Below are 15,996 nucleotides of genomic sequence, written 5' to 3'. Positions count from 1 at the left end.
TATTTTTTTTATTTTTTCATTAATTAATTTATTGTGTTTTTATTTATTCTTTATTTATTTATTATTCTTTATTTTTTATTCATTATTTATTTATTTATTTATTTTTATTTATTTTTTTATTTATTTATTAATTTATCATTTGCTTTATTTGTGAACATTTTCAATTGTATCTAAGTTTTATTTATCATACCTGGCTGATAACTTAAAAGGTTTCTTGAAATAAGGAATTGATTTTAGTTGAAGTTCCACAGCCCGCCTGTTAACACATCTAAAATAGTTGATTTGAACACAAGTCCCGCCTCTGATAATTCAAACATCCAATCATAGTGTAGGATTTTTGGGGAGGCACCTTGGATGGCCAATCAAATTTCAAGGAGGGCCTGTGCCACTTTAACGGACCCTGTGGACACGCCCACGAGGGTTTCCAGAGGCGAACATCAAGATCAGATGTATGTGCAAGTAAAAAGAAGAGAAGGTCACTCTTAAAAAGACTTTTAGAGGCTCATTAAATATTAAAATCAGACATTTTAGAGCCTGAATGCCTCTTACATGTCCACATCCTCTCACCACGTCTCTGCAGCAAAGACAGCCTGCTTTATAATCTGTGTTTTCAGTCCTTATCAGACTGAAACTGAATCCTGTGTGTGTGTTCCCGTGTGTGTGTTTCAGGTGAGTCCGGTCTGGGAAAGTCCACCCTGGTGAACAGCCTCTTCCTCACCGACCTGCACAAAGACAGGAAGCTGCTCAATGCAGAGGGTGAGTCGTTAACCAATCACAGCGTCTCATATCTATAATCACACTTCAGTCTGACTTCATCAAACACCTGCGTGACGTCTTCTTCACTCTGCAGAGCGGATCAGTCAGACGGTGGAGATCACCAAGCACACGGTGGACATCGAGGAGAAGGGCGTGAAGCTGAAACTCACCATCCTGGACACTCCGGGGTTCGGGGACGCCGTCAACAACACGGAGTGGTGAGTGATCAGACAGGACGCTGAGTAAAGACCTGAACAGGGACTGAGACGACTCTGAGGGAGTCTGTGAGTGAGGCTGAAACCTACACAGCACTCATCTGACCCGTCCTTTCAGCGCCGCCTCTCTCACCCACGTACAGATGAAGCTCTGCTGTCCGTCTCCTCAGCGTGAAAATGTAAGAGGCATCCTGTGAGATTCACGCCTGCTGATATCACACATCATGCTCGGCCCTTTAAGAGGATTAGAGCAGGTCCGGTGTTTCAACAAATCCTGTTACAAGACAAAAAGCAGCTTCATGAATCCAGTCAGGTGATTTATATGTCGAATCATTTCCTGCAGTTTTTACTGGATAAGAAACTAAAATAAGATCTGCATGACAAGAATTCATATCAACATCATAAATCATCAGTCCATGTTCACCTGTGCCGGGTCGTAGTGGCAGCAGGCTCAGCAGGTCCACCCAGACCAGCATGTTCCCCAGCTCCTCCTCGGGTCTGCTCCAGGCGTCTCTAAGCCAGACTTAGTATCCCTCCAGGGAGCTCTGGGTCTACCTCGGCGTCTCCTCTAAAAGAAGCGTCCTCACCAGATGCCTGAACCACCTCAACTGGTTTCTCTGATGAGAGGAGGACTGCCTGAGCTCCCTCTGGCTGCTTCTGATCCTTTACCTGAGACTCCAAGAGTCCAGACACCTTTAGCAGGAAGCTCACTTCAGCCTCTTCAATGAAGTTACAGTGCTGTGCTGTGCCTCGTGCATAAATGTACACTACGCCTCTCTACAGGTAATTGGTGGGCGTTACCAAAGCTGTTACCTCGGTCCCTTCAGGGGGACTCTCTTCATTCCTTTAGCTTTCTTTTTCTCTTTATCCATCAACAGATGCAAACCTGTATCCGTAGCTAGCAGAAGCAGTCCAAGTCACTTTAGCGTCTCTCTCCAGTAGGGATGTTTACAATTAATGGAGTATGGATTCATTGATTGTTAAGAGCTTACTCTAACTCACTCTTTTGTGTAGATTTTCTATCACGTTTTGAACGCCTCAATACGATCTGTAGATATTCAATACTGAAAGTTATAGACACTGTGTCGTGAAGGGAAATTTGATTCAGGGGAAAAAACACATTTTCAAGTTTAGTCCGTGAGACGCACTTTTAAAACCTTTTAGTCGTCACTTTTTAAAGCTTCTCTCTCTTATTAGATCATAATCATGCTTTTAAAGAAATCAATGGTAAGCTGTGAAGTTAACTAAGTGTATGGAGAGCTGGTTTGATTGGAAAAACTCCTGAATGTAATTCAACAAGTGGCCAGCAGGGGGAGCCGATTGACAGATGGTGTTAGAAGGATCTCATCTGCATAGAAACTTCACATTGCTGCATGTGATGGAAGCTTTAAACTTTTTCCCTGACCCTTAAACAGACCTCATCTTCTAACAGGTGTCACATTTATTCTGGATTATACAGTACTTCTCCTCGATGTGTCTTTTGCATATTGAACATGTTGCTCTGCTCTTGATGCATTCACTGTAAAATTCATGAAATCAGAACTCACTATTCATCAATCAATCAAATCAAATGCAATTCAAAGCTTTACAGCGACTGAAAACAAGAAAGAAGCAGAAATGAAATAATGACAAGACATATTTAAAAACAAAAAACTAACCTGTCTCACGACGGTCTAGACCAGGGGTGTCAAACATACGGCCCGCCAGAGGTTCCAATCTGGCCCACAGGACAACTTTGCAAAGTAAAAAAATTACAGAGAAGACTTTAACTTTTCATTAATTTTTCAATAAAAGTAACTACTATTTCAAATTTGTTCTCTGGGTGTCGCATACAATCAAACAGCTGACAGAAGGCACATGAACAGTGCTCCAGGATTTTTTTTCTCAAAGTGAGGAAAATTAATATTTGCATAATCTGGCGGAAATTCATAGAATTTCAACAATATTCAACTTTACCTTCTTCATTATGATAATCTCTGTTCTTTTGCTGTAAATATAACACTCTGTGTGTCAGCTGAATGGGAAACCTGTGTGTTTGGTGTGTTGACTCAATATGGCAAAAAATACAACAGCTGTTTTAGTAAAAAGATAGTTCATTAAATGTGAACATTTTAATGTTACTGATACCTTCTTGCATTAAAACAAACAGAACAATTTGGAATTTTTGTTATTTATGTCCGGCCCACTTGAGATCAAATTGGGCTGTATGTGGCCCCTGAACTGAAATGAGTTTGACACCCCTGGTCTAGACCCAGCACACGTTCCCTGTTAGTGGGTGAACAATCCAACACTGGGTGAATTCTGCTTCACAGTGAAGAGACGACAGCGAAGGATCAAAAAGCGACGTCCGCCACAAGCCAGTTATCCCTGTGGTAACTTTTCTGACACCTCCTGCTTCAAACCCAAAAAGTCAGAAGGACCGTGAGACTAATGCACACCAACTACTATAAAATATGTGTAATTAAAATAAGTTAAAGCATCAGATTAATATTAAGAATATAAATAGTTAAAATAAATACATTTAAAAGGGTAAGGATAAGAGATGAGAATAAAATTAAGGCTAAAAATATAAATACAAGTGAGGAGATACATTTAAATAAATCAATCAAAATAAACAGTTAATAATAATAATAATAATAATAATACATTTTATTTATAAAAGTGCTTTAAAAGATTCTCCAAGACACTTTACAAGAAAATAAATGATACAATAGAAAAGCAAGGCAGCAAAACAAAACAAGACAAAATCAATCAGTTACAGGTTCAAAGACTTTCTAAAGGTGTGTGTGGAGTCCGGTTTTGAAGTTGGTGAGTGAGGGAGAGTCTGAGGTGTTGGGGGAGAGAGTTCCAGAGGGTGGGGGCAGCAACAGAGAAGGCCCTGTCCCCCCCAGGTTTGGTGCTTGGGTTTGGTGAGAGGGGTGAGGAGGTTGGCGTTGGTGGAGCGGAGGTTGCAGAAGGTCGGTGAGGAAGGAGGGAGCTAGATTATGGAGGGCTTTGTAGGTGATGATGAGGAGGATCTTGTATTCTTGAGGGGATGGGAAGCCAATGGAGGTTCTGGAGGACTGGGGTGATGTGGTCTCTGGAGTGTGAGTGAGTGAGGAGGCGTGCAGCTGAGTTTTGTATGTATTGTAATTTGTTGAGGAGGGTGTTGGTTGAACTGTAGAGGATGCTCTTGCAATAATGGAGTTAAATAATAATATTAATAAAATAATAAAGCAACATTTAAATCAATATAATAGTAAAAGTAAGCATCTGCTGCAAAACAACACATGCACCAGCTGCTGCAAAGAGTCCTCAGAGCTCAAATCCAAGTCAGACTCAGGTCAGAGTCCTGGACTTTAGTGATGTAACGCCGCCTCTGATCATCAATAACTCAGCTGACATCATCCATCACTCACTCTCTGACTCTCCATCTTTCTCTAAATGTTAAATCTTCTTCTCTGTGTCCCGATGTTTCCTTTAGTTCAGAGCTCCAGTATCGATTTAACATCGTCAGCCCTTTAATTATATTCCTCACACTCTCTCTCTGACCCTGATGGATCGATCTCTAATCGCTCTCTTCATGTTTCTCCAGTCAGAGTTTTGTTCTGTAGTTTTTTCATGAAATCATCTGAAGTCCAAAAAGGGAAATAAAGACGACTGCAGAGGATTTCATCAGAGAGGAAGTTCATTCATGTTCTATAATAATGCAGAATTATTTCATGAGGTGTAAAAAACAACAAGTTAAGAGGAACTTCTACAGATCAAGAGAAAATACAGACGTCTCTGATAAAGGTTGATAAATGCTGAAAGTAAAGTTTGAAATGTTCCCTCAGAGTCCGTGCAGACCAGTTCTGCAGACCTGTGTGGTTTTATAAGGTCCTGTTCCAGTAAAAGCAGAGTAAACTCTCTGTGTTTGATAAATCTGCAGACCTCAGCAGTGACACCTCCATCGCCTGCTGTTCAGCCGATAAGCTCTCTGCTACAAAACCTCCTCCACAAACTGAACCACGCATCAGGGGGAAAAACACCTCAGCAGGTTTTTATTGAATATTCCAACATAAAGGTAAATTAATAATGGACAAAATATTGACTCCAGTCTGTGGTCACAGAGGGAAGATCTGCTCCTCGCCCCCTCAGGGAAGGACCGACCTCTTCAGGTCCACCTCCGCTCACAGAGACACAGAGACACAAAGAGAGTGTGTTTTCAGCAGAACAGATCAGAGCTGGATTAAAGGACCAGTCCGTACTTTTATATTTAATCTCTTATGACCAGGAACCACAGAATACAGAAAGTGTTCGCTGAGAAAACACAAGAGGAAATGTTTGAGGAAGGTCACAGTAAGGGAGCTGACAGGGTTGATGATAGGTGCGATCTTTGTTCGTGCACGAAACTGCTTCATACTCTGTTCCTTTCCTCCTCCACATGAAGCTTTATCAGACTTCACATAACAACATGCAGATCTCTGTGTGTTTGTAGCTGGAGAGCGATCACAGACTACATCAACCAGCAGTTTGAACAATACTTCAGAGACGAGAGCGGACTCAACAGAAAGAACATCCAGGACAACCGAGTGCACTGCTGCCTCTACTTCATCCCTCCGTTTGGACACGGGTAATGAACCAGCTCCTGTTTCATATGCACTCATGATATTAATTACACACGTGAAGAGGCTGAGTGAAGTTCACGCTCTCCTGCAGGCTGCGTCCGGTCGACATCGCCTTCATGAAGGTGCTGCAGGACAAAGTGAACGTGGTTCCTCTCATCTCCAAAGCCGACTGTCTCACTCCGACGGAGATCAAGAAGCTCAAAGAGCGGGTAAGACCACAAATCAGGACTTTCTTTTTAATGTCAGGGAGGGAGGACTCAGGCTTCCTCTGATGTTCATCGTCAAGTTTCCTCCCAGGCGTCCACTTCCTGATGAATCTGTAGCATCCAGTGGGAGGTTGGAGGTTGTTAGTGTGTGTTTGAGAGTGTTCCTCCTGTTATCCACCACCTCTCCTGTGTGTGTTCTTCTTCCAGCTGAGGGAGGAGGTCGATAAATACGGGATAAAGGTCTACCAGTTCCCTGACTGCGACTCTGATGAGGATGAGGAGTTCAAGCGTCAGGATAAAGAGCTGAAGGTGAGCTGCACAGCCTACGTAGCATGTTGGAGAGCTGGAGTCCCTCTTGTGATCTTCCAAAGTGTGCAAAATCAACCAGCAGCTGTGTATTTTCAGACAAAGTCATGCATCAATGTTGTGTAAAAGTGATGTTACTCATAGACGCCTCCCTGATCTGAGTCCTCCTCCCCCTGTGTGTGATTTGGGATGCAGGAGAGCACCCCGTTCGCGGTGATCGGCAGCAACACGGTGGTGGAGGCCCGAGGTCAGAGAGTGAGAGGGAGGCTGTACCCGTGGGGGATAGTGGAGGGTAGGAATCTCTCTCTGCAGCCGTCTGTCTCCAAACTCTGCTGCTATTTTTAACTTCAAGAATCCACGCTGATAAACAGAGAGCGCCCGGCCCTCACATTAACCTCTCTGTGTGTTCTCACAGTGGAGAACCCGTCACACTGCGACTTCGTGAAGCTGAGGACCATGCTGATACGAACACACATGCACGACCTGAAGGACATCACCAGCGACTGTCACTACGAGAACTACAGAGCCCAGTGCATCCAGAACATGACCAGGTACCAACAGGAGCACCAAGCTTCTGTACTGTGTGATGTTTTTATGTGGGATCAGCATCCTGTCATGTCCACTTAAACTCAGGCTGTGTTTCACCTCTCTTACCGGGAGATGTGGAGGTGAATATGTGCAGTTTGCTGTGAAATGACATTTCATGGAGTCTTGAAACTCACCGGAGCTAATGCATCACTGATTCAGTTGTTAAAGTTGTGTCATCGTTGCAGGACGATGCAGTTAGAAGCCATGAATATTGCAGTTGTCAATTTACACTTACAGTCAAATTCCACCAGATCCGTCTCTGATCCGTCACAGCTCCAGATCTGATAGGTTTCTATTCTACTCAATGTGTTAACTTCCACTGGATCCGCTCCGTTGTGTTCCAGCTGCGACTCTGATCCTGCAGGTCGGAGTCCTCCGGATCAGATCCACAAGACTTCTATTTTTTCTGCCTCCATTGACCTGTTCAAACAAACGTGTTTGAGTTTGTTGATTCTCTCCTTTCCTTCCCTCAGCTTTCTTTTCCTTTCCTTTCCTTCCCTAAGCACTCATTTCCTTTCCTCAGCTTTCCTTTCCTTAGCTCTCATTTCCTTTCCTTTCCTCTCCTTGGCGTTCCTTTCCTCAGCTTTCTTTTCCTTAGTGATGATTTCCTTTTCTTTCCTTTCCTTACCTTGGCTTTACTTTCCTTAGCGCTCATTTCCTTTCCTTTCCTTTCGTTAACATTCCTTTCCTTAATGCTCACCTAATTTCCTCAGCTTTCTCCTCCCTTAGCGCTCATTTCCTTTCCTCTCCTTTCTTTTCCTTGGCTTTTCCTTTCCTTTCCTTTCCCTTAACGCTCATTTCCTTCGCTCATCTGTCCTTCCCTTACGGCCAAATTCCACCAGATCCGTGTCCGCTCCGTCACAGCACCAGATCTGATCGGTTTCTATTCTAGTCAATGTGTTAACTTCCACTGGATCCACTCCGTTGCGTCCCGGCTCCGTCTCTGATCCAGCAGGTCAGAGTCCTCCGGATCAGATACTCAAGACTTCTATTTGTTCCCGGATGCCGGAGCACGACGCATCAATCTCAACAGAGCAGATGGAGCGGGACAGGAAGTCAGGTTTCACCAAAACAAAATGAAAACATCCGGTTAATTTTCAGAATAAAAGACTCTGTGTTATCACCAGATCGTATTTCACTTAACTACAACAACAAACCAAAGTCATGATGAGTGGAGCCAGACCTGGAGTCAACAGGTCAGAGGTTTTCAGAGGACCAGAAAGACCACATGGATGAGGAGAGGAGGAGGAGGAGGATCCTTGATTCAGGGATTACAGAAGGGGAAACCTCGGTCACATGACAGATAGACAGATAGACAGATAGATAGATAGATAGATAGATAGATAGATAGATAGATAGATAGATAGACAGATAGATAGATAGATAGATAGATAGATAGATAGACAGATAGACAGATAGACAGATAGACAGATAGATAGATAGATAGATAGATAGATAGATAGATAGATAGATAGACAGATAGATAGATAGATAGATAGATAGATAGATAGATAGATAGATAGACAGATAGACAGATAGATAGATAGATAGATAGATAGATCTATCCACCCAGCCTCACAACAATGGTGCACACCGGACACATTACATGTGCATTTTATTTAGCAGTGCTATGGCCGACAGGACAAAGCTCCTGCCAAACCGGGCTCGTTGACAGTATGGGGATCTGTATCTGCGACCACAGGGGAGTAGTGTGAAGACCGAGTAGAGGGGGTGTTGGGGGTCCAGTGTTATGGTGCGTGCTCTGCGTATGATGGCTCTGTTGTTGAGGTCAGACAGGTTGGGTGGATGATTTTGGTGGCAGTGTTTGTGGTGTGTATGAGTTTGGTTTTTGTTGGAGACAGTGAGCATGTTGTAGTAGCAGGGGGGAACAGTAGAGGAGAATGGGTTGGATGATGCTTTGGTACTCCAGCTGTCCGGCGGTCCTGCTCCGGGCTGGATTCTGAAAACGGAGACGGACACGGATACGGATCTGGTGGAAGTCTGATGTTACATGGAAGGCTGGTTTGCAGGCCAGAGTACTTCTAACTCCCCACGCTTAAGTTTTCAACTTCAGAAGATTTATTTTAAGAATTGTTTTAAGGGAGTCAAATTGCAACCTCATGAAGGAAGAAAAAGACTAATGCTTCAAATTTGCACATTTATTTCACAAGCTCCATCAATCGCCTTCTTTCCCCCGCCCTGTGTTTAATAATAGTCGTGCACACAATCTGTTACAGAGAAATGTGCTGCAGTGTTTTAACCTGCTGAGGTTCTGCACCTGGGACTCTGTGTGTCTGAAGAATCAGAGTCTGAATCATTGATTAACTGAGAACCTGCCAGGCTTCATCTCATTCAGCTGGAGTCATTTCAAACAGGTTATAATTAGAGAACCGTTCTGAGGCTTTAGAGAGGTTGATGTTCAGCGTGTCTCTGAACGCCGCAGTGAGAGGAACACGTTGCTCTGCTGTCTTCATCCGTCATGTTTATCTCGCCTCTCTCTCAGTAAGATGAACGCTGATAAGCGAGTGGAGAGTCCCATCCCCATCCTGCCGCTGCCGTCCACGCCGGACGTGGAGACGGAGAAACTCATCAAGATGAAAGATGACGAAGTGAGAGGAAGCCTTTTATTTTCCCTGATTCTAATAAACCTCAAACAGTGAATAATGCACGGCAGCAGGTGTTACACAACCAAGACGCTGATTTAAAATGATGACCTACATGTGAGATTATGTAACGTGTCTCTGATCCCCTCTTGTTTCCCGTCCCTCTGTCTCGTCTTTATCTCCTCTGCAGCTGAGGAGGATGCAGCAGATGCTCCAGAAGATGCAGCAGCAGATGCATGAGCAGGACCTGTGACCTGTGACGCCATGAAATCTGAGCCTTTAGGTGTTAAACCAGGACAAAATCCAACACAACACCGGCATAATCCTTTAAAACACCCATCTCTCTTCAGGGGATGAGAGGAGGAGTATTTACCCCATTCTGAATATCTCACTCACAGAGTAATACGTAGATGAATGACAGCATGCTGGAGGATGTATCCGACCACATTTCGATGTTTCTGACACTCCTTTTTTTTTTACAGTCTTTAGCCAAGTGAGTTGTAGTTAGGCGATAGGAAGTAGTTGCACTTTGTTACCTTTAAGACACTGTAGACTTGAAACACTGAATGAGACTAATGCACCTTAGCCTCGACTTGTGGAGTAGTTGATGCACTGAGTGTGTGAGCACCTGTTGTATGTGAGGAGCTGAAAAAGATGCTGATGGTTTGAAAAGGAGAAACAGTCTGTATGGAGAGGAACAGCAGGAGGAGGAACACATCCCAGCTCCCAAGGTTGATAATCTTTCTCTCTATAAACAGATATCTGCATGAAGAGCAGCTAACAACCTAACATTTACACTGAGACACTAATCTGCTTGATGCTGTGTCACTAAAGACAATCAGCATTCAGATTTCCTGACTTCCCTGAACGCAGCATCAGAAATGATGGATCCCACCTCCATTCAACAAACAAACATTGTAGACGTAGTTTTCTTCTCCTCTTGAGGACAGACCTGACAAAGCTTTTTACTTTCAGCTACAACTAACCTGTAATTACAGATTCTGATTCAGAGACATGTTGGATCTGGATCTCAGGGTCTGGGTTTTTAGTCTGAGAAGGGTTCTGGTCTCTGTCTGTAGTCTGAGGAGTATCCACCAATCAGGTGTCAGCAGGAGAAACAGTCTGTATGGAGAGCAACAGCAGGTGTTCTAGAATTCTGTCTTTGATGAGGAAAGGAGAGGAGGAAAGAGGAAAGGAGAGGAGGAAGGAAAAAAGGAGAGGAAATGAGAAAGAAGGATGAAAATTTAGGAAAGAGGAGAAGATGTGAGAAAAACAAAGAGAAGGACAAGATATAAGACAAGAGAAGAGGAAAGGAAAGGAGAGAGGAGGGGAGGTGGAAAAAGGAGAGGAGGAGGGAAGAAAAGAGGAGAGGAGAAGGATGGAAGGAAAGCGGGAATAAGAAAGGGAAAGAAAAAAGGAGAGGCAGCAGAGGAGAGAAGGAAAAAGGAAGACAGAAGGAGGAGAGAAAAAGACGAGGTGAGAGAGAGAGGAAGAAAGAAAAAAGGAGAGGAAAGAATGAAAGGGGAAAAAAGAGAGGAGAGGAAAGGAGGAGGGTAGCAGAGGACAGAATTGCAGAATTCTGTCTATGATGATGTCAGAATTCTGTCTTTGATGATGTCAGAATTCTGTCTATGATGATGTCAGAATTCTGTCTATGGTGATGTCAGAATTCTGTCTTTGATGATGTCAGAATTCTGTCTATGATGATGTCAGAATTCTGTCTATGATGATGTCAGAATTCTGTCTTTGATGATGTCAGAATTCTGTATTTGATGATGTCAGAATTCTGTCTTTGATGATGTCAGAATTCTGTCTTTGATGATGTCAGAATTCTGTCTTTGATGATGTCAGAGTTCTGTATTTGATGATGTCAGAATTCTGTCTTTGATGATGTCAGAATTCTGTCTTTGATGATGTCAGAGTTCTGTCTTTGATGATGTCAGAATTCTGTCTTTGATGATGTCAGAATTCTGTCTTTGATGATGTCAGAATCCTGTCTTTGATGATGTCAGAATTCTGAGAACAAATGGAACATTCCGTGAAGAAGGTCAGAGCTAAAGAAACATCAGTGTCTCTAATCCTCTTTCATAGACCTCCATTCCACAAACAAACATTGTAGACGTAGTTTTCTTCTCCTCTTGAGGACAGACCTGACAAAGCTGGACTTTGGACTTTGGACTAATCTGCATCATGATGTTGTTATTTCAGCAAACTGAAGACCCGTTAATTACAAGAACATCACAAGAACATCAGTTTCTGTTTCAGGTTCATACCGCTGAAGGAAGCCAGAGGGAAGCCTCTGTGGAACTGTTTACAGTGAAGCTGAGACTCATCAGACACAGATAAACCGGCACTACTGCAGTTAGAATGAAGTTAACCAAGAAGTGGTTGCTTCTCGAGTTGCTGACTGAGCTGTAAATACTGCAGCACACAGAAAAGAAACTGTTGTCTGGAAGTCGTCTGTCAATAACCTGCTGGAATGCTCGTTAAGTTCCCCGTCTCCCCCAGAGGGTAACTCCTCCTTAAAAGAAAGCTGATAGTTACAAGATTTCATGGGGGTGAGAGTAACAACCCATCCACTAGAGTTATAGATGGAGTCTAGTGTTTGAAGTGTGAACCTGTGGAGTGGTTAAATTCTAATGGATGTAGCATACGTCAGTGAGAATAATAAGCTGTGAATAAGACCTTTGTAAAGTGGCGCTCTCAGGGGAAAGTTTGGACGCAATAGTCAAAATTTTGGAGCCAAAATCCCGCAATGTGACTCCTGATGAGACCCACGGCTACCAACCAACCAATCAGAGCGGACGTACGGAGCTACGCTTAAAGCATCAAACCATCAAACCATCAGCTTCTTTTGAAAGCTGGAGCCGCCGTGTGAATGAGTCTGAATGTTTGTGCACATGTCGACATCTTTAAAGGAGAAGAGAGAGAGAGAGGGAGTCGGTACGGTCTCTAGGAAAGCCATGGTGATATACATTATTGACGCTCTTATCAATATATAAAACCTTTAATAATACATTTACTGTGAGAAAGCATTACAGAGCGCAATCACAGAAGAGGAACAAGTTCATGTACAATAATCCTACATATGGTACTCTATCAAGACTCACAGTCAGTGTTTCTGGGCATGTACGTATATTATATGAGTTTTATTTCAGAGCTGGTACAGATTCTAAAGATGTGACTTCAGCAAGACATGAACACAGATAATCCAGACCCCCAAACCTGCAAGAAACAGTCAAAAGATGATTTATTAGCTTTAAAATGATACAAAAATATTAATAATGACTTGTTTTTTAAAGCTTTTATTCAAACAGGGTTTCTGAGTGATGTACAGTGAAACATGGACGAGTAATAACGGCTGAATAATTAATAATAAAGTGTTTTGTTTTCATCTAAGACACGTCTGGTTTTTGTGTTAGAGATGCACGGTTCAAGACTTCTCTACAAATGTTAGCGCTTGCTTGTTGTGACGCTTTGCTTTGGCAGCTACCTTTTTTTTTTTGAAGTGCCTACAATTTGGCTTTGTGGTTGCCGCCACTTTGCTTCATGGAGCTCAAAGTTTTACAAGCTAGGAGTTTGCAAGAGCTAATTTATCAAAGCTCAACAGTCTGCCTGTAGCTAGTTCATGAGCAGGCTAACGAGGTGGTTAGCTTCACTGTTTTGCAAGGATTGAGAGTCGCATTCTGACGTTAGCTTTCCAAAGTTGTTCATTCATTAAAGTTAAGAAGCTGAGAAAGCTTGTGCAAAGTGAAATACAATATCAGTCACAAGTAAATCAACGAATGACAAGCTAACTAGTGCTAGCTTATAATGAATGCTACATACATGATACATATGTAGTGTCGCCAACTCTCCTGTATTAGCCGGGACGTCCCGTATATTGGGCTGAATTGGTTTGTTTCATACAGACCTCAATTGTCCCGTATATTGACTATTAACTCTTTAAATACAGCAGACTGCACTCTATAGATCCTAGATCAATCAGATGAAAGGGCAGATCATGTGTCAATCCCACCGCCTGTCATCCAATCACAGGCCCCCTCGTGTGCATCAGTTGTATACAACACAAATGCACCAAGTCCTGCAAAAAAGTGTGGAGAGGATTTTCTCTCTGATGGCGTTTAAATGGTCAGACTCAAGGAACAGATGCAGCACAGAGCTGATCAAACATGAACTTCAAGTATCTGTAAGCTGTGACTCGTCATGTGAGGACTTCTCTCTGTGCAGAAGGACCAAAGACTGCTGGAGTCAGTCAAGAGCAGCAACAAGTCTCCATGGAGGAAGTACATGTGGTGAGTCATTCTCCTCTTTTGCATTTAATTTCTCTTTTTCCTGTTTTTTGATGTAAAGATCCAAACTGTGGTTTCTTTGAGGTTTATTCATATGAGGTTACAGAATGATACAGGAAGGATTAAAGGGAGAATACACACTTTCTGCATTTCCAGTTGAATCAGAATATGAACGCTGAATTCACACATCATGCTCACACCACCATGGCACCGTGCACCTGTCCCTTATTTAGGAGGGAGAAAGTTGGCAACCTAAGATATAAACATGAACAAACACCACAAACACAGAGTGATGAGGTAAGCAGCTAGCAGCTCCCACCGGTCACTCAGAGGCCACGCCCCTATTTATGCAAACCTTTACGCCCAAATATGGTTTAAACAGGTGATTCATAAAAGTTCAGCCCCTAAAGAAGTTGGGCTGTTTTTGCACACCGCGCTGTAAACATGTTTATTTCTGCATTTTAACATCAGGCTCTATGGAGATTGACTCACTTTAGAAGCCACCCCCAAGTGGCCACTAATGGAATTGCGGTTACACTGTGGCTTTAATTCTTTGGGGTCCCCACTTTATATCCCTCTCCATAGCAGAGTCAGATTTATTGTCCCCTCAGTAATATTAGAGTATTTTTTTTAGATGAATTTGATGCTTTTAGTGTCACATGGAAGTTGAGTAAGGGGGCCCATCTGTTTAGTCCTCCTCCAGTCCTCCTAAACCCTCAGACCGGCCCTGCTGTCTCTTGTTTCCTTGGTATGCTGCTGTTGTAAATACTTCCATGAAAAGAGGGCTGGACGACCCCAGCTGCCAGCGGTGCAGCCCCGCGTTCAGTCCTTGTTCCTCGGTGTGATGAGACCACACAGTCTGGATCCAGGTTGCGTAACGTTCCCCTGCAGACCAGCAGCTTCAGTGTCGCCCGATCGAGTCCGGATCAGAGGCGGGCATGGAGCGGAGCGAGGAGGACCAGAATGAGAGCGGCGCGTCCCAACAACACAACACGATGTGGAAACAGTTCCAAGCCAAAGCGAAGCCGCTGCTGAGCCCCAAGCTGGGCTCCAGAGACCCCAGAGACTCCAGAGACCCCACAGATCCCGAGGACAAGAAGGAGAAGTCCGGGTGGATGTTTAAGAAGATGAAGAGGAAGGAGACCGTCGCCCTGGACCGAGTGATCTCCTCCTCACAGCCGGACTTGCTGTTCGCGTCCCCGCAGCTGGAGGAGGCGCAAGTCTGCGGCAAAGCGGCGGCCAGCGGATCCGGATCAGTGAAGCCCCTTTCCCACAGATCTGGCAGTACAAACAAACCCACGTTGGCTCATCTGGTGCAGTCCCATCACAAGAGCTCCTCCCTGGGGTCTGCGTGTTTGGAGAGGCTGGCGGATCCTTCGAGCGGCAGAAGCGAAGGCGGCGACGCGGCAACATCTGCCGCAGCTGCAGAAGCTGAGCAGGCGGTGAGCTCTTACCTGTCTCATATGAGGGGTGCCTTTAAATATAAGAGTGTGTGCACGTTCTGTCTCTGAGGGGGACTGGGTGATGGATGATTGGACACTTTGAGAGGCAAGTTTCAATGCAGATTGCGCGCGTGACATGCTGCAGACTGAATCCAAATCCGGATTAATCACCTGGATTAGGATTAAATCATCATTACATGCAATAACCTTAAAGTGATAGGCTTTTGCAATAAGTCTGCTGGCAGGAAATCTCTCAAAAAACCTGGAGAGGATTTTCTCAATGAATCATAGTGAACTTTACACAGTGGTGCGTTCAAAATCCTCGTTTTTTTGACCATCAAACAAGCAAAGCACATTTTACTCACCTTAAAACAAGAGCAGGTCAGAATCTGAGACCACAAAATTAATAAATGAAACCCTAACTTCCTTAAAAACTTCACTTTAAGGAAGCAGCTTGTGTGTTTGTTCTCTTATGACATAAGACAGAGGTGAAATATCAGAGCTGTGATATGGTTTTAATAATTAATTCTCCTAGAAAGCACCACACTGGGATTAATAGGAGTCCCAGTGTGTTATTGATCGAGTGCAGTATGGTGGTTTGATTTACTGGGCTGTAAAACATCTCTATTGAACGGTTCAACAAACATGTGATTAGCTTATCCAGGTGAGGAAGTGAGGGAAGAAGGGACGGTGTAATAATATTAGACTTTGTGATGTTTGCAGGACGTTTCAATTCACTAAATATGATCAAAACATCCAATGCAATGTAGAAAACACAAACAGACAGTTGAAAAATGGTGCACAAGTTGATTCTAAAAGCCAAAAGCACATTATTAATAATAAAGCTTAGTCATCTTGATAATAAATGAAGGTGTGCATGCACTTTCTAAATGCTTCTTGCAGAGGATGTGTGGGTGGTTTGAAAGATGTCCCTGATTCTGCAGCCTCAGATCCTCAGTGTGACGAGCAGCAGGAGATCAGAGCGGACAGCTTGATGGA

General features: G+C 43.5%; 2 protein-coding genes across 6 annotated transcripts in view; both read left to right on the top strand.

Annotated features, from left to right (window-relative positions):
* Nucleotides 1-665: 665 nt before the first annotated feature.
* sept5b (septin 5b) lies at nucleotides 666-10,561 on the top strand (the record flags this gene model as incomplete). The annotated part of the gene is made up of 9 exons (XM_034710169.1): nucleotides 666-756; nucleotides 851-974; nucleotides 5,431-5,565; nucleotides 5,652-5,769; nucleotides 5,974-6,075; nucleotides 6,268-6,364; nucleotides 6,488-6,623; nucleotides 9,164-9,269; nucleotides 9,454-10,561. Coding segments are annotated over 9 exons (972 nt in total), but the record flags the coding sequence as incomplete, so codon positions are not given.
* Nucleotides 10,562-13,422: 2,861 nt separating this feature from the next.
* The window catches only part of mctp1b (multiple C2 domains, transmembrane 1b), a 38,838-nt gene continuing 36,264 nt past the window's right edge, over nucleotides 13,423-15,996 (top strand). The window contains exon 1 of one of the 5 annotated variants that reach the window (XM_034710278.1): nucleotides 13,423-13,558. In XM_034710278.1, coding sequence (XP_034566169.1) covers nucleotides 13,541-13,558 — 18 coding nt within the window. In that variant the 5' untranslated portion in view covers nucleotides 13,423-13,540. Of the gene's footprint in view, nucleotides 13,559-14,119; nucleotides 14,998-15,996 lie in introns of those variants that run through there. The other 4 variants (XM_034710277.1, XM_034710275.1, XM_034710276.1 and 1 more) reach the window with 4 other exon arrangements.

This window comes from Notolabrus celidotus, chromosome 19 (genome assembly GCF_009762535.1).
Source record: "Notolabrus celidotus isolate fNotCel1 chromosome 19, fNotCel1.pri, whole genome shotgun sequence".
Lineage (NCBI taxonomy): Eukaryota > Metazoa > Chordata > Actinopteri > Labriformes > Labridae > Notolabrus > Notolabrus celidotus.
This window is presented reverse-complemented; position numbering and strand designations above follow the sequence as displayed.